The sequence below is a fragment of the Panulirus ornatus genome, chromosome 23, assembly GCF_036320965.1.
Source record: "Panulirus ornatus isolate Po-2019 chromosome 23, ASM3632096v1, whole genome shotgun sequence".
NCBI classification, from domain to species: domain Eukaryota; kingdom Metazoa; phylum Arthropoda; class Malacostraca; order Decapoda; family Palinuridae; genus Panulirus; species Panulirus ornatus.
The window spans coordinates 6165155-6190745 of NC_092246.1; the positions used below are offsets into that span (position 1 = coordinate 6165155).

General features: G+C 38.1%; 1 protein-coding gene across 6 annotated transcripts in view; it reads right to left on the minus strand.

Annotated features, from left to right (window-relative positions):
- LOC139756744 (cathepsin L-like) overlaps nt 1-25223 on the minus strand; it is a 48209-nt gene extending 22986 nt beyond the window's left edge. For 2 of the 6 annotated variants that reach the window (XM_071676484.1, XM_071676483.1), the window contains exons 1-10: nt 25002-25223; nt 22410-22454; nt 21025-21072; nt 20311-20358; nt 19621-19668; nt 12558-12605; nt 11761-11808; nt 10087-10122; nt 9076-9120; nt 2912-2953 (exon numbers count right to left, since the gene is read on the minus strand). In XM_071676484.1, coding sequence (XP_071532585.1) covers nt 2912-2953; nt 9076-9120; nt 10087-10122; nt 11761-11808; nt 12558-12605; nt 19621-19668; nt 20311-20358; nt 21025-21072; nt 22410-22454; nt 25002-25076 — 483 coding nt within the window. In that variant the 5' untranslated portion in view covers nt 25077-25223. The remainder of the gene's footprint in view (nt 1-2911; nt 2954-9075; nt 9121-10086; nt 10123-11760; nt 11809-12557; nt 12606-19620; nt 19669-20310; nt 20359-21024; nt 21073-22409; nt 22455-25001) is intronic. The other 4 variants (XM_071676487.1, XM_071676485.1, XM_071676486.1 and 1 more) reach the window with 3 other exon arrangements.
- Nucleotides 25224-25591: the final 368 nt, after the last annotated feature.

Genomic DNA, 25591 nt, shown 5'->3' on the forward strand with positions numbered 1-25591 from the left:
TTTATACATCACGATCTGACCATCTCGAGACCATTTGATAAAATCATTCATTTATTTTGGTTACCACTACCGCTGCTCTGAAGTGCTTTTCACTGTCTTCCCCACCAAAATTAATAGCTCAAGTTTCTTTTGCTAAAACAGAAACATATAAGTTAAAAGTAAGAAAAAGCTTAAAGCCAAAATTGGAGCTAGTGAACATCACACAATATAAAGGATTCAAAATTAAAAGACTTTAAGATGCACAAGGTTTAAGTCTAACCCTGATTGATTCATGTAATTTTTTTTCACCTTTACTACCTGTCTATGTTTATCAATAATAATGCTGTATGTAAATACTGTACCCTACTGCTTTTATCTCCTGCCCAACTCCCCATGTCTCAATGACTCATAATTCAACTTTACAAATATATCGAAGTGGCACATGCAGAATCTCTGCATTTCATTTTGGTTGCTAATGATAGTATCAACATAGGATAAAATGAGAGCAAGAGATTCTGACACATGGAGAGAATAGAAAGAAAGATTTGGAAGGAAAGATGTGGGGAAATGGGAATGAAAATAAGAGAAAAAGCGTTGGGGAAAAGGAAAATATAAGGGAGGGGACAGTAAGATGGACAGTAAAGAAGAGGGGAAGATATGAGGATGAGGGAAAGAGAAGAGGGGGAAGGGGCAAAAGAAAGAGACAGAAGGTCATTAAAGTAGTAGAAGAAAGTGCAAAACTGATTTGAAAGAGTCTAAAGGAGAAAGAGAAAGAGACTGGGAAGTAAGTATAGGGAGGGACAAAAGATGCAAAGAAGGATAAGAAGAGTCATAAGTTAAATACTGGAAAAGGATGAAAGAGAACAGTAGAGCAAGAAAAGGATGAGACTGGGGACAGCTCCAGAAAAGGAAGGGCAATAGCAGCAGATGTGAGATGAATGGGGAAAAAAAGGAGGAAGAGAAAGAAGATTGGAGTAGGGAGGGACAAAGAAGGAAGGGAAAGGACAACACAAGGGAAGAGAAGCCGAGGAGGTAAAATAAAAAAGGGGAAAGGAGAATACCCATGAGTATCTATGACAAAATTTTGTCAATAGGAAAGTGCCTATGAGAAGGAAAAGGAAGACAGCATAGCAAGGGAGAGGGAAGAGGAAGCGTGAGAAAAGAAAGAAAGGTCTCTATTCATTCCACTTTCATACAAAAATGTTTTCACTGCATTCAATCCCTAATCATTCTTCTGACATCTTTATCTAAAACATCACCAACCTTAATCTAATTTACCACTACATCTATCCTATCCATCTCTTCCATGGTCTAACCCTTCAAGATGATTTCGAATTATCAAATCAAGAATAGTTCCTGGAAACATACTAAAACAAATTTGACAAAACAACAAAAGTGTCCGGAAAAGAAGCTCTAAGTTATTTAAAGCAATATTACGAGCATTAACTGTCTCAAGGTTTTCATAATCTCTACAGCTCTGACACTGTTCCAACTGGAACTCCCTCAACAGGATGGCCATGGCAATAGTCTCCATAACTAGTGAACTCCAGTGCCACTTCTTAGCCTTTAGTGCCTCACCCTTAACAAGAAACTGGCAGAGGGAAACTCTCACAAAGTACTTGCCAAGGCTCCTACCTAATGTTCCAACTGACCACTTCTGTCTAATGCTCCTTCCAACTACTTCTACCTAGCATTTCTACCTATGGCTCCTGCCTAAATGTTCCTACTTCTATCTACTGCTCTTACCATTTTGCCAAAAAAGCAGGGCTACCACATTGAGCTCACCTTGGGAAAATCTAGAGTTATGAAGAATGAGCAGTGTTGTCAAGTCTCACATATGACAAGGAGAGGTTGTACATTTGCAGACAGAATGCTAGCAGTCCACATGTTCGTAAGGCAAAAAGAAAAGATAGCTACCTGGATCAGAGGAGTGCAACTTGGACAACCCTTAAGTGCGGGCTCACTAAGCAGATGTCACGAACTCTCACAATACCAAGGCGGGTAGTACTGGTAATATACCTCCCTGACTGTTGGCAGCCTACCAACTAATAACAACCATAAGCTAACTGCATATGATCGAAGATGAGGTCTTAAAAATTTCAAACTGTATTACTAATGTTTACCTGCATATAAGTCTTAAGAGAACAGTTTTGCTCATATGTCTTGAGCCATATCTCCCTACCACCCATCCCTATTAATCCCATCCTCCCATCAATTTGATCATTATCTTCTTGTTCACACTTGATTTCTTGTGAGATTAATTATATGCAGTTGTTTCTGTATCATTCATCCTAATTTTTCTTTTTTAGAGAATGAGTGAATAAATTGGTTGCTACATATACACTAAAAATTATGAGTTTACATTTTTAGCTATTCAGAGGCTCCTTCCTTGTGTTCCTACTGGCTACTACTATCTAATGCTCCTGCCTAATGTTCCTACCTACTACTTCCACTTAATACTCCTGCCTAAATGTTCCCAACTACTGCTTCAATCTATTGCTCCAACTATTTTGCTAAAAAGCAGGGTTAGTGCACAGTGCTCAATGCAGGAAAATCTAAGAGTTAACAAGAGTAAGCTATGAGTTTAGTGTTGTCAAATGTCATATATGACAAGAAGAGATTGTATGTTTGTGGAGAGAAAGCTAGTAGTCCACACATGTGTGAGGCAAAAAGTAGACAGCTATCTAGGTCAAAGGAGTGCAACTTGATAACCATGAGCTAATTCACTACACAGTTAAGCAAGTAGTACTGGTATTGTACCTCCCTGGTTGTTGGCTGCCTACCAACTACCTTACTATCCACATCTCAGTATGTCCCATGCCAGTAAACTTCATCTATGCATTTTAACATTTGTCCTTTACAGTCTCACAACAATCAACTACATTTTATTCAATTTACTAAAATAAAAATGGATATATTCAGATGCTCTTACCTTCTTGTGTGCCTTTCTGTCATGATCATCACCTCCCAGTTTCTAAGTAAAAAAAAACAAAGAAAATAAGAGAATGGATTCCTTATATGTTATACATCACTTCTAGTATGGCAAAAATTTGACTAATCAGTTACCCTCTATCAGGCACTTCACCATGAACCATACATACATTGAATATCCTTACCAACCAATCAACAACACAATCACCCCTTTTTATTATTATTATTATTATTATTATTATTATTATTATTATTATTATTATTATTACTTTTATTATTATTATCATTATCATTATTATTATTATTTATTATTATCATTATTATCATACGTAATCGCTGTTTTTGGCGTCAGCAAGGTAGTGCCAGGAAACAGCTGAAGAATGGCCCATCCATTCCTCACATGTCGTAGAAGGCGACTAAAGGGGACAGGAGTGGGGGGCTAGAATCCCTCCCCTCCTCGTATTTTAACTTTCTAAACAGGGAAACAGAAGTTTGGAGTGAACCAGGGCATGTGAAGTGTCTGGGGTAAACCATGGAAAGTTTTGTGGGGCCTGGATGTGGAAAGGGAGCTGTGGTTTCAGTGCATTATACATGACAGCTAGAGACTGAGTGTGAACGAATGTGGCCTTTGATGTCTTTTCCTAGCACTACCTCGCGCACATGTGGGGGGAGGGGGTTTTCATTTCATGTGTGGCGGGGTGGCAACAGGAATGAATAAGGGCAGACAGAATGAATTATGTGCATGTGTATATATGTATATGTCTGTGTATGTATATATATGTATATGTTGAGATGTACAGGTATGTATATGTGCGTGTGTGGACATGTATGTATATACATGTGTATGTGGGTGGGTTGGGCCATTCTTTCATCTGTTCCCTTGTGGTACCTCGCTAACGTGGGAGACAGCGACAAAGTATAATAGATATGAATAAATAAACATAAATGCCCATACTCGCACATATACATACATATCAACATATACACATACACAGACATATACATATATACACATACGTATTCATACTTGCTTGCCTTCATCCATTTCCGGCGCTATCCCACCCCACTGGAAACAGCATCGCTATCCTGTTTCAATGTATGTATGGATCATGGTGAAGTGCCTGAGGATTGACGGAATGCATGCATAGTGCCATTGTACAAAGGCAAAGAGGATAAAGGTGAGTGTTCAAAGTACAGAACATAAGTTTGCTGAGTATTCCTGGGAAATTGTATGGGAAGGTAATGATTGAGAGGATGAAGGCATGTACAGAGCATCATGTAAGGGAAAAGCAGTGTGGTTTCAGAAGTTGTAGGGGATGTGTGAATCAGGTATTTGCTTTGAAGAATGTGTGTGAGAAAGACTCAGAAAAACAGATGGATTTGTATGTGGCATTCATGGATCTGGAAAGGCATACAACAGGGTTGATAGAGATGCTTTGTGGAAGGTCTTAAAGAGTATATGGTGTGGGAGATTCGTTGCTAGAAACCGTAAAGTTTTTTTTTACTAAAGATGCAAGGCATGCGTACGAATAGGAAGAGAAAAGTGATTGGTTCCCAGTGAATGTCAGTCTGCAGCAGAGGTGTGTGATGTCCCCATGATTGTTTAATTTGCTTATGGATGAGGTAGTTAGGAAGGTAAGTGCAAAAGTTTTGGAAAGAGTAGCAAGTACGCAGCCTGTTGGGAATGATAGGGCCTGGGAAGTGAGTCAGTTGTTCTCCAATGATACAGCTCTAGTGGCTGATTCGAGTGAAAAACTGCAGAAATTGGTGACTGAGTTTGGAAGTGTGAAAGGAGAAAGTTGAGAGTAAATGAGAGAAAGCAAGGTAATAATATTAGGTTCATTAGGGTTGAGGGACAAGTTAACTGGGATGTAACTGGTGGCTAATTTGGGTTAGAAACTGCAGAAGTTGGTGACTGAGTTTGGTAAAGTGTGTAAAAGAAAGCTGAGAGTAAATGTGAAAAAGAGCAAGGTTATTAGGTTCAGTAGGGTTGAGGGGCAAGTTTACTGGGAGGTAATTTTGAAAGGAGAAAAACTAGAGGAAGTGAAGTGTTTTAGATATCTGGGAGTGGATTCAGCAGCAGATGAAACCATGGAAGCGGAAGTAAGTTATAGGGTGGGGGAGGGGGCAAAGGCTCCGGGAGTGTTGAAGAATGTATGGGAGGCAAGAATGTTATCTTGGAGAGCAAAAATGGGTATGTTTGAAGGAATAGTGGTTCCAACAGTGTTATAAGGTTGCAAGGCATGGGCTGTAGATATGAGTTGTGCGGAGGAGGGTGGATGTGTTGGAATGAAATGTTTGAGGATAACATGTGGTGTGAGGTGGTTTGATCGAGTAAGTAATGAAAAGGTAAGAGAGATGTGTGGAAATAAAAAATGTGGTTGAGAGAGCAGAAGAGGGTGTGTTGAAATGGTTTGGTCACATGGAGAAAATGAGTGAGGAATATGTGTGTCAGAGGTGGAGGAACATGGAGAAGCAGGAGACTAAATTGGGGGTGGAAGGATGGTGAAAGAGATTTTGAGCAATCAGGGCCTGAACATACAGGAGGGTAAAAGGCATGCAAGGAATAGAGTGAATTGGAACAATGTGGTATACCAGGGTTGACAGGCTGTCAGTGGATTGAACCAGGGTATGTGAAGGTTCTGGGGCAAACCATGGAAAGTTTTGTGGGGCCTGGATGTGGAAAGGAATCTGGTTTCGAAGCATTACACATGACAGCTAGAAACTGAGTGTGAACGAATGTGGCCTTTTTGTCTTTTCCTAGCGCTACCACATGACGGTGGCGGCAGCAGTGGGGGGCTTATTTCATGTGAGGTGGGATGGTGATAGGAATGGATGAAGGCAGCAAGTATAAATATGTACATGTGTATATGTATATGTCTGTGTATGCTTATGTATGTATACATTGAAATGTATAGGTATGTATATGTGCTTGTGTGGGCATTTATGTATATACATGTGTATGTGGGTGGGTTGGGCCATTCTTCCGTCTGTTTCCTTGCGCTACCTTGCTAACATGGGAGACGGCGATTAAGTATAAAAAAATAATTATTATACTAATATACAGTTTCTATGTAATTATTTGAAGTTATAACATTCTCAACACCTTGCTTCAAATGATAAATCTTATCAGCAACTCAAAAAATACGTTTGGAATAAAATAGTTGCACAACAAAACTCAGTATTACATCTAATGCTAAAAGAATAAATCGAATACAGTACAGGTACACAAACAAACATCCGGCAACTGATGGTTCAGCACCTCCCTTAGTCCAGACAAAATTACGTGAGGGAACTTGAAGTTACCGCAGCCACCAGACTAGTTTACTGGGCGGCCACAGATGGCGTTGTGTGTAAGGCGCACTTATTTACATTCTTTACACTCTACTTATTGGTGGTGATACTGCAATTCTGTGAGATTCTTAGCTTATTTTGCTTAAATCTAACCCTAGCTATGGCTTCTAAGACATATGAGAGTGTCAGTCGTGGTGTCAAGCATAAACACCAGTCCATATCAATCCAAGATAAGGTAGAACAGTTGAAAAAATGGACCATGGTGTTTCTGTGCGTAAGCTGCATGACATCTACAGTATTGGTTCATCAACTGTTTATGATATAAAGAAGCAAAGGGAGAAAATATTGAAATTCTATGCAGACAGTAATTCCAAGAAGCAAATAACGATTAGAAAAATTATGAAAGATGGTAAGAGTACTGAGCACAATCGAGTGATGATGGAATGGTTTTGACAACGTCAGAGTGATGGAGCACAAGTACCTGTACTTCATTTATTCATTCAATTTACAACTAATATTTGTTTAATTTAAATTTCGAGCAGTCCATGGTATACTTTAGACACATGGGAGATGTATAATTAGTGGGTTAGAGGCATGCTGATGAATTATCATTATGTGACCACGGTTGGTCCAGCAAAAGGGTTAATTCGGAAAGACTTTGGAACCAAGGGTGCCGGAAAATTGGTGGTGTATCTGCATGATGTTATATGCACTGAACTGATATGAATACAGCAAGCACTTTGGAAACAATGGACACTGAAAAATGAATCACACATGAAAAACTCTTCCACTGGTTTTCTTTTTTTTTTTAGCCTCCAATCATGGTCAAAAGTCCACATTAAGACTGGACCTTAAGTAAAATGGAATGAGGTTAATGAAAGAGAAAAACAAGAGACTGGGAAGTGTTTAAAAGTTTTGAAAAGTGAAAAAATTTTCTTTTAAAAAGTGCCCAGTCACAGTAATTGAGAAAGATCTAAGAAGGTAGAAAGTTCCAAAGCTTCCAGGTGTAAGGAAATTAACAGTTATCAAAATTACCCAACCTTAAATTGCCAACAGCCATACAGGAATTATGAGACACAGCAGCTTACCAAGTATTGCATGGCCTTGCTAGGAGCACAAGCACACATGCAGCCAGCTTTTGAGAGCAAAAACTAAAATAATATCTATAGAGAAGAGAAAATGAACCAACACTACAGCATAGGGCAAGTGGGTCATGTTTGAAGTTAGCCCGGGAAAAGTGATGTTGCATCACTTTCAGTTTAACTCTGTCAAGTAAGAATGCAAAACTTAAAACCACCCCAGATGTGAGAGCAGTACTCAATACATGGATGAATCAATCTTTTGTATAAATGTAGCAACTGATTGAAAAAAAAAAAGTAATTTTGGTAGGTAAACATGACTCCCAGTTTCTTAAGAGGCAGACTTCACAATTGAAGGATGCAGAGGAATACAATGTTGAGTCATAGGTGCATAAGAATACAATGTTGAGTCATAGGTGCATAAGAATACAGTGTTGAGTCATAGATGTGTGAGCACATTTTCGGAGGATCATTGATAAGAAAATATGTTGAAGACACAACAGAATCTTGTGGGACACCACTGTTCATAGAGACAGGAAGTTTGATATGAGGGAGCAAGGTGTGGGAGAGAAACAAAAAGAGGGAAGCTTAGAGATGAAACCCCACCGCCAAATGCTGTCAAAAGCTTTGAATAAGTCAAGGGCAACCACAGAGGATTCCCATGGATAAGTCAAGAGCAACTACATGGGATTCCCAAAAATCTTTCATGGATGATGACCAGAAATTTGTAATATAGCAAAGAATATCACCAGTGGAGCTCACCATACAAAAGTGATCAGGAAGAAGATTGCAAGATTTAAGATGTCTGAGGATATGGAAGCTGAAAAGGGATTCTAAGACTTTGGAAATGGTAGAAGTCAAAACAACAGGACGACAGAGGGACTACAACGGTCATCCTTCTTAGGAATAGGTTGTACCAAAAGCATACTTTCATGAAGGAAAATTTCTCATTTTTAAACAGAAACGTAACAGACAAGCATGCACAGATGCAAGCTCGGAGTATTATGAACACAAATTTTTGAAGTGCTTTCATGTATCAAGAACATCGACCCTTAAATAGATATGCTTTCCATTTCTAATCATCCTAAAATACTTTTCTGACATCTACATTAAATGCTTACATAGCCAAACTTTAGCCTGCTATACATCTATTTTCTTTTACATCTGTCTGCAGGCATTTTATGGCAATCATTCCCATCTAGGGTGTGACAATTTTGTTTGCCCCGAAGTTATACCATGAATAATAAATCACCTAAGGCAAAGCTGCATCATTAGAAATATACTTTCATCAAAACCCTTAACACTCCAAGGGAGTCTACATTTCCCTGCACTTTTGAAAGGTTGTGGTAACACCATGAGTCCTTCAGAGAAACTGGTTCAGGAGTGATAATGAATAAAACTAAAATAGCCCTTGCATAAGCCAGGTACACAATCTATCAACTAGTTCCTGGGAATGGATGAACATCTGGACTGATTGCAGACCAAAAGTTGCAGCTGGTTCAAACCTGTGCGACTTGTGCATACGTGTCCCCCAGAGTAAAGGTTATTAGCAATTTGGGACACAGAATCATGTAATGTATGTGCTATTAAGTGTCAGGTGAGAAATAAAGATAAGACAAAGAGTTCTGTTTGATTGAATTCCAGTAACCTATGTGTATGAGGTAAAAAGGAAAGAGCAACCTGAGTCGAGTAGGAAAACATGACAACCAATTCATGTTAAAAAATGCCTAATCTAGAGTCAAAGAAACAAAATCAAACCCTATTATCTGTAAATGCAAATAGTTTTACTCACCCTATCATGGTGCTGGAGATCATGTTCATCACCACCAAGCACATGCTGTAAAGAAAGAGTGAGTAAATTATGAAAGTTCCACTTAAAAGTTTCTTTTTTAATATTGAAAGCTCCAGTTATGGATAAAAGTCCACATTAAGGCCAGGCCTTAACTGAAATACAGAAAGGACTACGAAAGGGAAAAAGTAAAGCCAAGAGAAAATACTTATGAATTTTGGAGGAAATGAGAAACCTGTCTTTTAAAATATGCCAGGTCATCATGACTGAGAAAGATATGAGAAGATAGTGTCCTTCACAGCTAGCTATGTCACATGAACAATCAACTAATCATCAATCCTCATCTTAATGGAATTTATTCTATTTGCAAACTTTTTTTTTTCATATATTCCAATCTCTGCTATTAATTTACTGAGTATTATTGATTCATATAAGGAATATATCATGTAATAATACAAGTTCTCCTTATCAGTTATTACAAATTAATTTCATATGTACAGTTCTCTTTCCACATCAAAGCAATTAACATAAAGTGATTATTTAAGCATCTAATAGTTTATCAGTATCAAATAAATCATTCCATACAAATGATACATAAACTTCATTTCTTTCTCTCTTTCAAATTGTTGGTAAGAAAGTTTACAGTCAATCATACAACAAACAAACAAAAAACAAATAAATGTATTTACTAAATTCTATAGTTACTACAAGGCAAACGACCAAAGTGATTTCTTATGTCAAATGACAACTAAACCATGATATACTCTTCAAAGCTGCAAGAATTCTTTGTTTCCAAAAAGCTGTTATATGCCAAGCTTGGGAAAGTGTGTTTAGTAACAACCCACTTTATGAGTGGATAATTGCTAAAAGGATATCTAAGTAATAATAAATCTACACTCAAAGTTACAGATTAAGATATCACCTAATGACAATATTAATTACTTAGGATAATTCAGAGTTATGCTAGCAATCAAATGTGTGACATTACCAGAAAACATGGTACAAAAATCATACCTTCCTTCCCTTATGCTTGTTGTGCTTGCCATGTTTCTGAAAACAAATAATAAGTTTCACTATCGAGTCATTAAGGATAACTTAGGAGCATTAATTAAGCATGGATACAATGTTACAAAGTGTTTAACAAAAATATATATATAGTTTAGTGAAGTCTCACTAAAATTGTCTTCATGCAGCCTGAATCTAGATATGTAAGTCCTGAAAGATAAAAAGCAACTTCTCGATACAAAGACTTCTGAGCAACTACAAGTGTATGTTTTTGCCAGGGATTAAAACATCATTTTACCATCCAAATTAAGATGTATTCATCATAATTCATTCCTTTCAACCACCTTAAAACATAAGGGGCTAAATGATTCACATTCACAGGGACTCAAAGATCATACAGTAGCCATCTTTTGGATGTTGTGGTATAATAGGAGGCACTGAGTAAACAGGCCTAAATACTGTTCTTGTGACAGGCAAGTGCTTCAGCTTTACCTTTTAAGGTATTACACTTCCATGGCCTCTAGCTTGTAATTCCTTAACCCAATGCGGGTCTCTTTGGTCCCATTTTGTAGTCTTTGGCATGGAAATATACCCCTTAAAGTTTATAAAACAGGGCAGTTTGTGTGAGCTACATGTACAGTATCAAACATGTGAGGTACACAATAGACATTATACCCTCCCACATTTAGTTCAAGTGACTCACACTGCAAACCTAGACTCACAAATCGAATCCTTTGCAATATCCTTTTCTAATCACCATATAATAAACCTTGCCTAAATCTATATATATTCACATGTGTATAGTTTGAAAAAAAAAGAAAGTGTATGTAAAATACTAAAAATGGTACCTTAGAATCTACAACACAAAAGCATCAAAAGGAAATGTTTCTCTTTCCAAAACAGTATCTCATTAGACCTTCTAATATGCAGTTTTGATCAATAAACCCTCTTCCTTTTCTAAATTACTTCAGTTAAATTATCATCATAATAAAATCAACCAGTCCTTTCTTATGCCTTCCATCATATATTGAATTATCATTTCACAACAGAAAGAAACTGATAAATACTGAAAAAAAAAATTAGCAATCATATCATATCAAGGCATGTGAAGCGTCTGGGGTAAACCATGGAAAGCTGTGTAGGTATGTATATTTGCGTGTGTGGACGTATGTATATACATGTGTATGGGGGGGGGGGGGTTGGGCCATTTCTTTCGTCTGTTTCCTTGCGCTACCTCGCAAACGTGGGAGACAGCGACAAAGTATAATAAATAATAAAAAAAAATATCTATATATGAGCGGGTGGCTGGAAATCCTCCCCTCTCGTTTTTTTTTTTTTTTCCCCCCAAAAGAAGGAACAGAGAAGGGGGCCAGGTGAGGATATTCCCTCTAAGGCCCAGTCCTCTGTTCTTAACGCTACCTCGCTAATGCGGGAAATGGCAAATAGTATGAAAGAAAGAAAGAAAAGATCTCTATATATATTTATTATACTTAATCACTGTTTCCAGCATCAGCGAGGTAACAATATCTAATATATTCATTAAAGTACTAATTCCCTAAGATCTATTTTCCTGTAATAATTAAATGGCATATCATTTTGGCTTAAGTATTTTCAGAGTTATTTTCCACTCTGGCTTCCTACAAACAATTAAAAGAACAATGTAACCAAAAAAAATATTCTTACCTGGCCATGATGCTGTTGATCATGTCCATCCTGTCCTAGGAGGGGCATCTGAAAAATAAAGTTACAATCAATTGAATGCAAATGTAAATATTTTTCCTACAGCCTCATCTTTCATAAAACCCACAATGGAAGACAAAAAAAAGAGCACCCAATGTCTAAGGATTTACAAAAGCATAAGAAAAAGCAAGCAGGAGAGCACTTTAAGAAGATCCAACTTTATAGGGTATGCATAGATTACTTCTGGATGCTGTTATGAGCTTTAACAGTGGGCCTAATGCATTTGCTGTTTGAGCAGCTGGTTTATTGTACATGTGGTAATGTGTTAAGGTTGTGTGATGTCAGCGTAGTTCATAAACCTTGCCCAAATCAATAAATATACCTCATATGCATGTAAAATAATAACAATGGTACTTCAGTATCCACCACAGAAATGCATTATAAAAAAACTGTTTCCAAAACAGAATCTCATTACACATTCTAAGTGTAGATTTGACCCATAAATTCCTCTCCCCTTTTTAAATCATTTCAGTTGAAGTATCATTTTTACAAGATAAATCAGTCCTTTCTTTTGCTTTCCACAATATATCAAATCAATAAGTAACAACTACAGATAACTTTATATCAATAACAAAATTAGCTATCAATTAAAATACTCATTAAAATACTGGTTTCCAAAGCTTTCTTCATGCATCAATTACTCTGCACATTATTGTGGCTTAAATACTTTGGAAGTTATTTTCCAATCTGGCTTCCTACAACTATTTCAAAGAACAATCCCACCAAAAGAACATTCTTACCTTGCCATGATGCTGCTGATCATGTCCATCCTGTCCTAGGAGGGGCTTCTGAAACAATCAATAAAACTATTATTTATCTATTTATTATACTTTGATGCAGTCTCCCGCATTAGTGCGGTAGAGCAAGGAAACAGACAAAAGAATGGCCCAACCCACCCACATACACATGTACATACATAAACGCCCACACATGCATATATATATACCTATACATTTCAGCATTATCCCTGGGGATAGGGGAGAAAGAATACTTCCCACGTATTCCCTGCGTGTCGTAGAAGGCAACTAAAAGGGGAGGGAGCGGGGGGCTGGAAATCCTCCCCTCTCAATTTTTTTTAATTTTCCAAAAGAAGGAACAGAGAAGGGGGCCAGGTGAGGATATTCCCTCAATGGCCCAGTCCTCTGTTCTTAACGCTACCTCGCTAACGCGGGAAATGGCGAACAGTTTAAAAAAAAAAAAAAAAAACATTTCAGCATACACATACAAAGACATATACATATATACACATGGACATATACATATATACACATGGACATATTCATACATGCTGCCTTCATCCATTATGCCGCCACCCCACCACACATGAACTGACACTCCCCTTCCCCCGCGTGCACGCAAGGTAGCGCCAGGAAATTACAAAGGCCACATTCGTTCACACTCAGTCTCTAGTTGTCATGTGTAATGCATCAAAACCACAGCTCTCTTTCCATATCCAGGCCACACAAAACTTTCCAAATATTACCCCAGATGCTTCACATGCCCTGGTTCAATCCACTGACAGCACGTCGACCACGGTATACCACATCACTCCAATTCACTCTATTCCTTGCACGCCTTTCACCCTCCTGTATGTTCAAGCCTCGATTACTCAAAATCTTTTTCACTCCATCCTTCCACATCCAATTTGGTCTTCCAATTCTCCTCGTTCCCTCCATCTCTGACAAATATATCCTCTTTGTCAATCTTTCCTCACGCATTCTCTCTGTAAGACCAAACCATTTCAATACAACCTCTTCTGCTCTCTCAACCACACTCTTTTTATGACCAAACATCTCTCTTACCCTTTCATTACTTAATCAAACCACCTCATACCAAATATTGTCCTCAAACATCTCATTTCCAACACATCCACCCTCCTCTGCACAACCCTATCTATCGCCCATGCCTCACAACCATATAACATTGTTGGACCCACTATTCCTTCAAACATACCCATTTTTGCTCTCCGAGATAACGTTCTTGACTTCTACACATTCTTCAACACTCCCAGTGCCTTTGCCCCCTCCCCCACCCTGTGACTCACTTCCGCTTCCACGGTTCCATCCACTGCCAAATCCACTCCCAGATATCTAAAACACTTCACTTCTTCCAGTTTTTCTCCATTCAAACTTACCTCCCAATTTACTTGACTGAACCTAATAACCTTGCTCTTATTCACATTTACACTCAGCTTTCTTCTTTCACAACCTTACCAAACTCAGTCATCAACTTCTGCAGTTTCTCACCCAAATCAGCCACCAGCACTGTATCATCAGCGAACAACAACTGACTCACTATCCAAACCCTCTCATCCACAATAGACTGCATACTTGCCCTTCTCTCACCAAAACTCTTGCATTCACCTCCCTAACCACCCCATCCATAAACAAATTAAACAACCATGGACACATCACGCACCCCTGCCACAAACCAACATTCACTGAGAGCCAATCACTTTCCTCTCTTTCTACTCGTACACATGCCTTACATCCTTGATAAAAACTTTTCACTGCTTTTAGCAACTTACCTCCCACACCATATACTCTTAATACCTTCCACAGAGCATCTCTATCAACTCTATCATATGCCTTCTCCAGATCCATAAATGCTACACATAAATCCATCTGCTTTTCTAAGTATTTCTCACATACATTCTTCAAAGCAAATACCTGATCCACACATCCTCTACCACTTCTGAAACCACACTGCTCCTCCCCAATCTGGTGCTCTGTACATGCCTTGAAACTCTCAATGCCCTCCCATATAATTTCCCAGGAATACTCAGCAAACTTATACCTCTATAATTTGAACACTCACCTTTATCCCCTTTGCCTCTGTACAATGGCACCATACATGCATTCTGCCAATCCTCAGGTACTTCACCATGAAGCATACATACAGTGAATATCCTCATCAACCAGTCAACAACACAGCCACCCCACAGCAATACCATCCAAGCCTGCTGCCTTGCCGGCTTTCATCTTCCACAAAGCTTTCACTACCTCTTCTCTGTTTACCCAATCATTCTCCCTGACCCTCTCACTTCGCACACCACCTCAGCCAAAACACCCTATATCTGCTTCTCTATCATCTAACACATTCAACAAACCTTCAAAATACTCACTCCATCTCCCTCTCACTTCACTACTACTTGCTATCACCTCCCCATTTGCCCTCCCCTTCATTGATGTTCCCATTTGTTCTCTTGTCTTACGCATTTTACCTCCTACCAAAGGATCTTTTTATTCTCCCTAAAACTTAATGTATGATACTCTCATCCCAACTCTCATTTGCCCTCTTTCTCACCTCTTGCACCCTTCTCTTGACCAATAAAACTTTACAGTGTAAAAAATAAAAATGTACACATTTTCCCTACAACCTCATCTTCAATAAGCTGCATCCAATTTTTAAAGGATTCACAAAAGTATATGAAACCACAAGCAGGAAGGTGCTTTAGGAAGTTCCAACTTCAAATGGTGTGCATTATACAATTTTCTAATGTAGTTTTGAGTTTAAACAGTGAGATCAATGCATGTGAGGTCACCATAGTTAATAAACCTCATATAAATGAAAAATAATAACAGAGGTACCTTAGTATCCACCACAGATATGCATTATAAACAACTGTCTCTATCTCCGAACCTGGCTCTCATTAACACTTCTAAAGGTGCAGAGATTTGATCAACACATCCTCTTCCAATTCTAAAGTGTTTCAGTTACAGTATCATTCTTTTACAATTATAGAAATATCACTGAACTTCTCTTACATTATCAAGAAAATTTGCATCACAATTAATCTGTTCATTAAAGGAAAAATTTCCAGAGGTCTTTCTTACTACAGCAATTACTCTGCGTGTTATTTTGGCTTTCATATTTCTGAAGTAATTTTCCAATCTCTCTTTCCCTGACCACTTCAAAGAACAATCCTGCCAAAAGGATAATCTCACCTGGCCATGTGAGATTTACAAAAGCATAAGAAAAAGCAAGCAGGAGAGCACTTTAAGAAGATCCAACTTTATAGGGTATGCATAGATTACTTCTGGATGCTGTTATGAGCTTTAACAGTGGGCCTAATGCATTTGCTGTTTGAGCAGCTGGTTTATTGTACATGTGGTAATGTGTTAAGGTTGTGTGATGTCAGCGTAGTTCATAAACCTTGCCCAAATCAATAAATATACCTCATATGCATGTAAAATAATAACAATGGTACTTCAGTATCCACCACAGAAATGCATTATAAAAAAACTGTTTCCAAAACAGAATCTCATTACACATTCTAAGTGTAGATTTGACCCATAAATTCCTCTCCCCTTTTTAAATCATTTCAGTTGAAGTATCATTTTTACAAGATAAATCAGTCCTTTCTTTTGCTTTCCACAATATATCAAATCAATAAGTAACAACTACAGATAACTTTATATCAATAACAAAATTAGCTATCAATTAAAATACTCATTAAAATACTGGTTTCCAAAGCTTTCTTCATGCATCAATTACTCTGCACATTATTGTGGCTTAAATACTTTGGAAGTTATTTTCCAATCTGGCTTCCTACAACTATTTCAAAGAACAATCCCACCAAAAGAACATTCTTACCTTGCCATGATGCTGCTGATCATGTCCATCCTGTCCTAGGAGGGGCTTCTGAAACAATCAATAAAACTATTATTTATCTATTTATTATACTTTGATGCAGTCTCCCGCATTAGTGCGGTAGAGCAAGGAAACAGACAAAAGAATGGCCCAACCCACCCACATACACATGTACATACATAAACGCCCACACATGCATATATATATACCTATACATTTCAGCATTATCCCTGGGGATAGGGGAGAAAGAATACTTCCCACGTATTCCCTGCGTGTCGTAGAAGGCAACTAAAAGGGGAGGGAGCGGGGGGCTGGAAATCCTCCCCTCTCAATTTTTTTTAATTTTCCAAAAGAAGGAACAGAGAAGGGGGCCAGGTGAGGATATTCCCTCAATGGCCCAGTCCTCTGTTCTTAACGCTACCTCGCTAACGCGGGAAATGGCGAACAGTTTAAAAAAAAAAAAAAAAAACATTTCAGCATACACATACAAAGACATATACATATATACACATGGACATATACATATATACACATGGACATATTCATACATGCTGCCTTCATCCATTATGCCGCCACCCCACCACACATGAACTGACACTCCCCTTCCCCCGCGTGCACGCAAGGTAGCGCCAGGAAATTACAAAGGCCACATTCGTTCACACTCAGTCTCTAGTTGTCATGTGTAATGCATCAAAACCACAGCTCTCTTTCCATATCCAGGCCACACAAAACTTTCCAAATATTACCCCAGATGCTTCACATGCCCTGGTTCAATCCACTGACAGCACGTCGACCACGGTATACCACATCACTCCAATTCACTCTATTCCTTGCACGCCTTTCACCCTCCTGTATGTTCAAGCCTCGATTACTCAAAATCTTTTTCACTCCATCCTTCCACATCCAATTTGGTCTTCCAATTCTCCTCGTTCCCTCCATCTCTGACAAATATATCCTCTTTGTCAATCTTTCCTCACGCATTCTCTCTGTAAGACCAAACCATTTCAATACAACCTCTTCTGCTCTCTCAACCACACTCTTTTTATGACCAAACATCTCTCTTACCCTTTCATTACTTAATCAAACCACCTCATACCAAATATTGTCCTCAAACATCTCATTTCCAACACATCCACCCTCCTCTGCACAACCCTATCTATCGCCCATGCCTCACAACCATATAACATTGTTGGACCCACTATTCCTTCAAACATACCCATTTTTGCTCTCCGAGATAACGTTCTTGACTTCTACACATTCTTCAACACTCCCAGTGCCTTTGCCCCCTCCCCCACCCTGTGACTCACTTCCGCTTCCACGGTTCCATCCGCTGCCAAATCCACTCCCAGATATCTAAAACACTTCACTTCTTCCAGTTTTTCTCCATTCAAACTTACCTCCCAATTTACTTGACTGAACCTAATAACCTTGCTCTTATTCACATTTACACTCAGCTTTCTTCTTTCACAACCTTACCAAACTCAGTCATCAACTTCTGCAGTTTCTCACCCAAATCAGCCACCAGCACTGTATCATCAGCGAACAACAACTGACTCACTATCCAAACCCTCTCATCCACAATAGACTGCATACTTGCCCTTCTCTCACCAAAACTCTTGCATTCACCTCCCTAACCACCCCATCCATAAACAAATTAAACAACCATGGACACATCACGCACCCCTGCCACAAACCAACATTCACTGAGAGCCAATCACTTTCCTCTCTTTCTACTCGTACACATGCCTTACATCCTTGATAAAAACTTTTCACTGCTTTTAGCAACTTACCTCCCACACCATATACTCTTAATACCTTCCACAGAGCATCTCTATCAACTCTATCATATGCCTTCTCCAGATCCATAAATGCTACACATAAATCCATCTGCTTTTCTAAGTATTTCTCACATACATTCTTCAAAGCAAATACCTGATCCACACATCCTCTACCACTTCTGAAACCACACTGCTCCTCCCCAATCGGTGCTCTGTACATGCCTTGAAACTCTCAATGCCCTCCCATATAATTTCCCAGGAATACTCAGCAAACTTATACCTCTATAATTTGAACACTCACCTTTATCCCCTTTGCCTCTGTACAATGGCACCATACATGCATTCTGCCAATCCTCAGGTACTTCACCATGAAGCATACATACAGTGAATATCCTCATCAACCAGTCAACAACACAGCCACCCCACAGCAATACCATCCAAGCCTGCTGCCTTGCCGGCTTTCATCTTCCACAAAGCTTTCACTACCTCTTCTCTGTTTACCCAATCATTCTCCCTGACCCTCTCACTTCGCACACCACCTCAGCCAAAACACCCTATATCTGCTTCTCTATCATCTAACACATTCAACAAACCTTCAAAATACTCACTCCATCTCCCTCTCACTTCACTACTACTTGCTATCACCTCCCCATTTGCCCTCCCCTTCATTGATGTTCCCATTTGTTCTCTTGTCTTACGCATTTTACCTCCTACCAAAGGATCTTTTTATTCTCCCTAAAACTTAATGTATGATACTCTCATCCCAACTCTCATTTGCCCTCTTTCTCACCTCTTGCACCCTTCTCTTGACCAATAAAACTTTACAGTGTAAAAAATAAAAATGTACACATTTTCCCTACAACCTCATCTTCAATAAGCTGCATCCAATTTTTAAAGGATTCACAAAAGTATATGAAACCACAAGCAGGAAGGTGCTTTAGGAAGTTCCAACTTCAAATGGTGTGCATTATACAATTTTCTAATGTAGTTTTGAGTTTAAACAGCTGAGATCAATGCATGTGAGGTCACCATAGTTAATAAACCTCATATAAATGAAAAATAATAACAGAGGTACCTTAGTATCCACCACAGATATGCATTATAAACAACTGTCTCTATCTCCGAACCTGGCTCTCATTAACACTTCTAAAGGTGCAGAGATTTGATCAACACATCCTCTTCCAATTCTAAAGTGTTTCAGTTACAGTATCATTCTTTTACAATTATAGAAATATCACTGAACTTCTCTTACATTATCAAGAAAATTTGCATCACAATTAATCTGTTCATTAAAGGAAAAATTTCCAGAGGTCTTTCTTACTACAGCAATTACTCTGCGTGTTATTTTGGCTTTCATATTTCTGAAGTAATTTTCCAATCTCTCTTTCCCTGACCACTTCAAAGAACAATCCTGCCAAAAGGATAATCTCACCTGGCCATGATGCTGCTGATCATGTCCATCCTGTCCGAGGAGGGGCTTCTGAAACAATCAATAAAACTTATTTACAGTATAACAAATAAAAATGTACACATAATCCCTACAACCTCATCTTCCATAAGCTGCGAACAATTTCTAAAGGATTTACAAAAGCATATGAAAACACAGGCAGGAGGTTACTTTAGGAAGTTCCAGAGTTAAATGGTGTGGATGAAATGATATTCTAAGGTAGTTTTGAGCTTCAACAGTGAGATCAATGCATCTGAGGTTTACTATACATGTCTGAATGTGTTATGTGATGTCATCATAGTTAATAAACCTCATATACATGTAATAACAGTGGTACCTTAGTATCCATCACAGATATGCATTATAAACAACTGTCCCTACCTCCAAACCAGGCTCTCATTAACACTTCTAAATGTGCAGAGATTTGATCAACACATCCTCTTCAAATTCTAAAGTGTTTCAATTACAGTATCATTGTTTTACAATGCATACAAATGTACACACTTTCTATGCCATCATAATCAATTTGTTCATTAAAGGAAAAATTTCCAGAGGTCTTTCTTCCTATAGCAATTACTCTCCATGTTATTTTGACTTTCATATTTCTGAAGTAATTTCCAATCTTGCTTTCCATTACCCCTTCAAAAAACAATCCTGCCAAAAGGATAATCTCACCTGGCCATGATGCTGCTGATCATGTCCATCCTGTCCTAGGAGGGGCTTCTGAAACAATCAAGAAAACTATTTACAGTATACCAAATAAAAATGTACACATTTTCCCTACAACCTCATCTTCCATAAGTTGCATCCAATTTTTAAAGGATTCACAAAAGCATATGAAAACACAAGCAGGAGGGCACTTTAGGAAGTTCCGACTTTAAACGGTGTGCATGAAATGACTTTTTAAAGTAGTTTTGAGCTTAAACAGAAAGACCAATGCATTAGAGGTTTACTATGCGTGTGTGAATGTGTTAAAGTTATGTGATGTCACCATAGTTAATAAACCTCATAAACATGTAAAATAATAAAAGTGGTGCCTTAGTATCCACCACAGATATGCATCATAAACAACTGTCTCTATCTCCGAACCTGGCTCTCATTAACACTTCTAAAAGTGCAGAGATTTGATCAATACATCCTCTTCCAATTCTAAAGTGTTTCAGTTACAGTATTATTCTTTTACAATTACAGAAGTATCACTGAACTTCTCTTACAATAAGAAAAAATCTGCCATCATAATTAATCTGTTCATTAAAGGAAAAATTTCCAAAGTTCTTTCTCTCTGAAGCAATTAGCATAATATTTTGGCTTTTGTATTTTTGAAGTAATTTCCAATCTCGCTTTCCATTACCACTTCAAAGAACAATCCTACCAAAAGGATAATCTCACCTGGCCATGATGCTGCTGATCATGTCCATCCTGTCCTAAGAGGGGCATCTGAAAAAATAAATAAAACTACAGTACAATGCATACAAATGTACACACTTTCTATACATCACTTCCATAAACTGCCACAATGTACGAAAGATTAAAAAAAAGGCATCCAATTTCTATGGATTTACAAAAGCATATGAAAAAGAGAAGAAAAGCACTTTAGGAAGTTCTGACATTATATTGTGCCCATAGATTAAATATGAATGCTGTTATAAACTTTAATAGTGAGACCAGTGCATGTATGGTAAGAGCAAGTGGTTTACAATACATGTGGGAATGTGTCAAGGCTGATGATGTCACCATAGTTATTTGATGTTTTACAGGATGGGTCACTGCATGAGATGAGAGCAACAAGGTGAAGTGAGTATACTGTGACATTCTACCACAGAGAAACAGAATAAATGATGCCAAAGTGTATTCAGATGAGGCGTTAACAGATAAATCAGGAAAGAGCTGGACTAAACAGTAAGTCAGTTGAATTTCTGTGGAAGGATGATACTGAAAGCATTAGGCAAAAGTAAAAGGTCAGTTTTTAAAATGAAAAAATAGATCATACTGTATTACTGTTTTAGTTTGCATAGTAATCAGCTGTAAGTTGTGGATGAGCCTATACATCTGTAGGGTTCAAAAAGGATAGTAACAAAAAAGCCAAGTTGAAACTGAATAAATAAAACTCAAGACGTAATCATCAAATGAGATTTTGCAACTCTAGAAAGCGCTCCTCCCACATATCTAGAGGACATAACCAATACATGATACAGGATATGAACTGGGAGTGCTAAAATGATTAGTAATTTCCTCAATAGTTTTCTTGTGAATCATCAGTAGGCTAGCCAGAATGGACTACTAAAAGAAAGTCAGATTTTATACTTATACTCCCATGATACCTTAAGAAATACAAACATTGTAGACCTTACATGAACACCCATCATTGTATCCAAATGATTGCTAATGGCTACAGTATGTACTGGCTTATTGGTAGAAAGATATAGAAGACCCATCCTGTATCTACTTTCAAAAGGGCAAGCCATCAATGCATCAGCTGGGGTAAGGGACTTTCCAGTACAAGTATGGTCTATCTTGATTTTTTCTTCTTGAAATACCCAGAGATGACCCAGAGACCAAGATATCTTCTCTCAGCTTTGCACAGTGCAATATGAACTCCAGGTGAGAAAGCAAAGTGTGTTCGAAGCAGAGGGTAATACTGTACCAGTATTGGATCTTTAGTCATTCTCATGCTTGCATTGTGCATGCAATCAGATTATAAAAAGGTTAGTAAAGTACTAATAATACATAAGACAGAATACCTTACAATGCATTCCACCTTGCTAAATCCATACCTGTCTATGAGGATGAAAATCATGGCCATCTTGCCCAAGTAACAACTGTAAACATAGAAATGATAATTACTATTGGGGTAAACATAAGTACGTCTAATTCAAAGGCACAGATATTGATATCTGTTTCCATATTAAGGTTTTACACAAGATGGTAATACACAATTCCTTCTCGAAGGGCACAATAAATACAGTTTAGGTTCGAAAAATGTCTATAATAAGAAATCACAAACAGATTAGAGCTGACACCACATTTATGTGTGATCATGAGCTGACTGATCCCTTCTCAGGGATCAAAATATCATTACAGCAAATATCAGTGAAAGTAACAGAAGTGGAAATGTTGCTGATATGAATACTGTCTAACAATAATGGGCAGGAGATGAGACAAATATAAAAAAAATTACTAATGCAGGAAGATTTGTTTCTTAAAAAAGGGTTATGCACTCGGGGCAAACATCGTCAGAACATTTGTGTAACACTAATTTAACTGGCTTTTTTAACGCATTGCAAAAATGGGCCCCATTCAAGATACAGAGAAGCCTATTCTACATATTTCAAAGATGAGCTCAGATTGGTTATTAATTTAATTCAGTCCATCTAATCCAACATACCATCTTATAAGATCCAGTAGTGTTTTCCACATTAAATCTCCCCCATGGATTATCATTTTTCCATACTCCCAAATAATCCTCCACTTTCCTATCTCTGCACAAAAGAAACGGGAAGAATGTTTGGAATGGCGTATTCGAAGAAGGCATGTACGAGCAGATAGGTGGAGACTTGCCGTGGCCATGGCCATCCCCTTGATGGAGCTCCTAAAGGGAATGGGCTTCAGAGATGCAGATACATAGTATACAATCCAAAGCTAAACCATCATCATCAAGTAATTTAGGATCAACTTATCCTGGTCCTCTAGATTTAGCCAACAGCCACTCAAATTTCCTTTCTAGAAAACTTCAGAAAATGTGCTGTCATTAGCATGGCAGGAGGATGAATGACAGAGTGGAGAAACTATTATGCATTGCCACCACAGTTACCTCCCCGGGTCAGCTTTGATAATAGGGCACAATACTCATTACATAAATATCTATCAAAAGTGTTCACTCCGCCCACATAAATATCCATCTGGAGACATCAAGGGGTCAGTTATTTTAATATTTCTATTTCTTTGTATCTCTCTAATTTTTGCTGATCGAGGAACAAGACGTAATGCTCCAAATCATGCTCCTCAACAAGTAATCTATTCTTTTGATTAAACTGCCATTTCTGAACAAAATAAATCATGGTCCAATCTTTTTCTGTGGGTACATCAGCTAAAATAGTAAATTACCATTATTTACCTATGCAAAGACCTTGATTCTATGGTCTCCTTAAACAAAGAAAACATTAAAAATCACTAGAATCCAGGAAGACTGAAGTAGAATCAGTGAAATACACCAATAAAACTGCAAGAGATTCAAGTTGAGTTATGAAAATTCATATTCATAATAGGTTTATTACTTTCTATACATATTTTTCAAGACTAGAATCAAGCACTGCCTAGTTACACATCAAAAACAGATACTGCTATCTCACTAATGGATGACAAGCACTTAGGCCCTACTAACACTTCGTCCCCACACATTTATCAGCACTGGTCCTCACCTAACCTAATCAAACCTAATCTGCCCTAATCAAACCAAACTTATTATAAGGAACAAACGGACAGTAGGGGTAAAAGTGTCAGGTAACTGTTAGCAGAAAACCATCATCAATTTGTTATTTCTCACTGGGCAAGTTTAGGCCTACATTACTTGCTTCTAATCGTTACTATTCTACGTGATGCATCAACTTTCATTTAGAGAAAGAGCTTTTCACATTTCATTTAACAGAAAGCCGGCGAAGTATGGCTTTGCATCTTTGAAATGGAGATCATATATCCTTAGGTATTTCACCACCTCTCAGGCAATCTTTTGGATTTCTTTTTTTTTTACGGAAAAGATCATAGGTTTCTCCCAACTATTGCGTCCCTATCAAGATATTTCCAGCAATATCCCTGCAACTTTTTTTCTATACAATACAAAAAAAATTGCTAACAGGGTGACATAGGTATATGGCTTTCGCTTTTTACGATCAATCCACAGTTACTAAAATAGTACAATTAAAGTATATAATTCCTAATCACAGCTAAAGACAGCAAGAACTGACGAAAAATAAAGTTTTCGTGTAACCTCCTATCCCTGCAAGAACCTCCCAACCTTTGTGGGAAAGAAATGGGGAAATTATAGGCCTCGGAGGTAAACAGATCCCACATTGAGTTAATCAGATATGCTTAATGAAAGAAGTACAGCGTCCTCATCCACCATTTACGGTGGCTGTAAATTCTGACCCATAAGTAAATTTCATTATCTAGTACCCTACACAAAGGTGCGTATATACTTGGATTCACCAAATCTTAACACTTTGAAGCACTGATTATAAAGTTATACCTCCCGTAACATTTGTAAAAGGTTTCCTCTAGTGAGTTACAAACTTTTCACCCCAATTCTCATTATCCGGATAAGCTACCTTTTAAGACGCATTCCATTTATGTCAATCCCCACAAAACCTTACCCTTCTTTCCATAGGGAGGAGCTGAGCTGTCGCCACGCATGAATAAATCATGCACAGGACGATAGAGATCTTCATCCTGCCCAGGGTCTACACCAGCCAACTTGGAGCAGCTAATTTCCCTTGTGTGGAAGAGCAATAATTTTCACGGCGGTGGCACGAGAGACGACGCACCTTCCTCTTCCTCCTGCTGCCGTGTGTTGTGGTGCCGCCGCTGTTGTTGCCCTGCGTCACGTCAGGTGATCATGACGTCATCAATGTTATTATATAAAGGAAAAGAAAGAAAAGGTTTTTTTTTTTATTCGTAGCTCTCCGAATTAAGTTCACGACATAATAATAATATTTCTGTGCTATGATATATATATAACACAAATGTGTCGGATGTTTTTCTGGCGTATGCCTCAGGGAGAATCAAGTACATATCCCATTTTCCTGTGGCTTGAATAAAAAAAAAAAAGGAGCGTGCTAATTCGTTTTCTGATACACGGAATTCAAATCCTGATCTCCTTACAATAGGGAAGCCACTAATTAGGCAGACAAGAAAAGAAGGGTTAGGTAGGGCGTCCCTCGGTGAAGTATAGAAGGACTAAGCT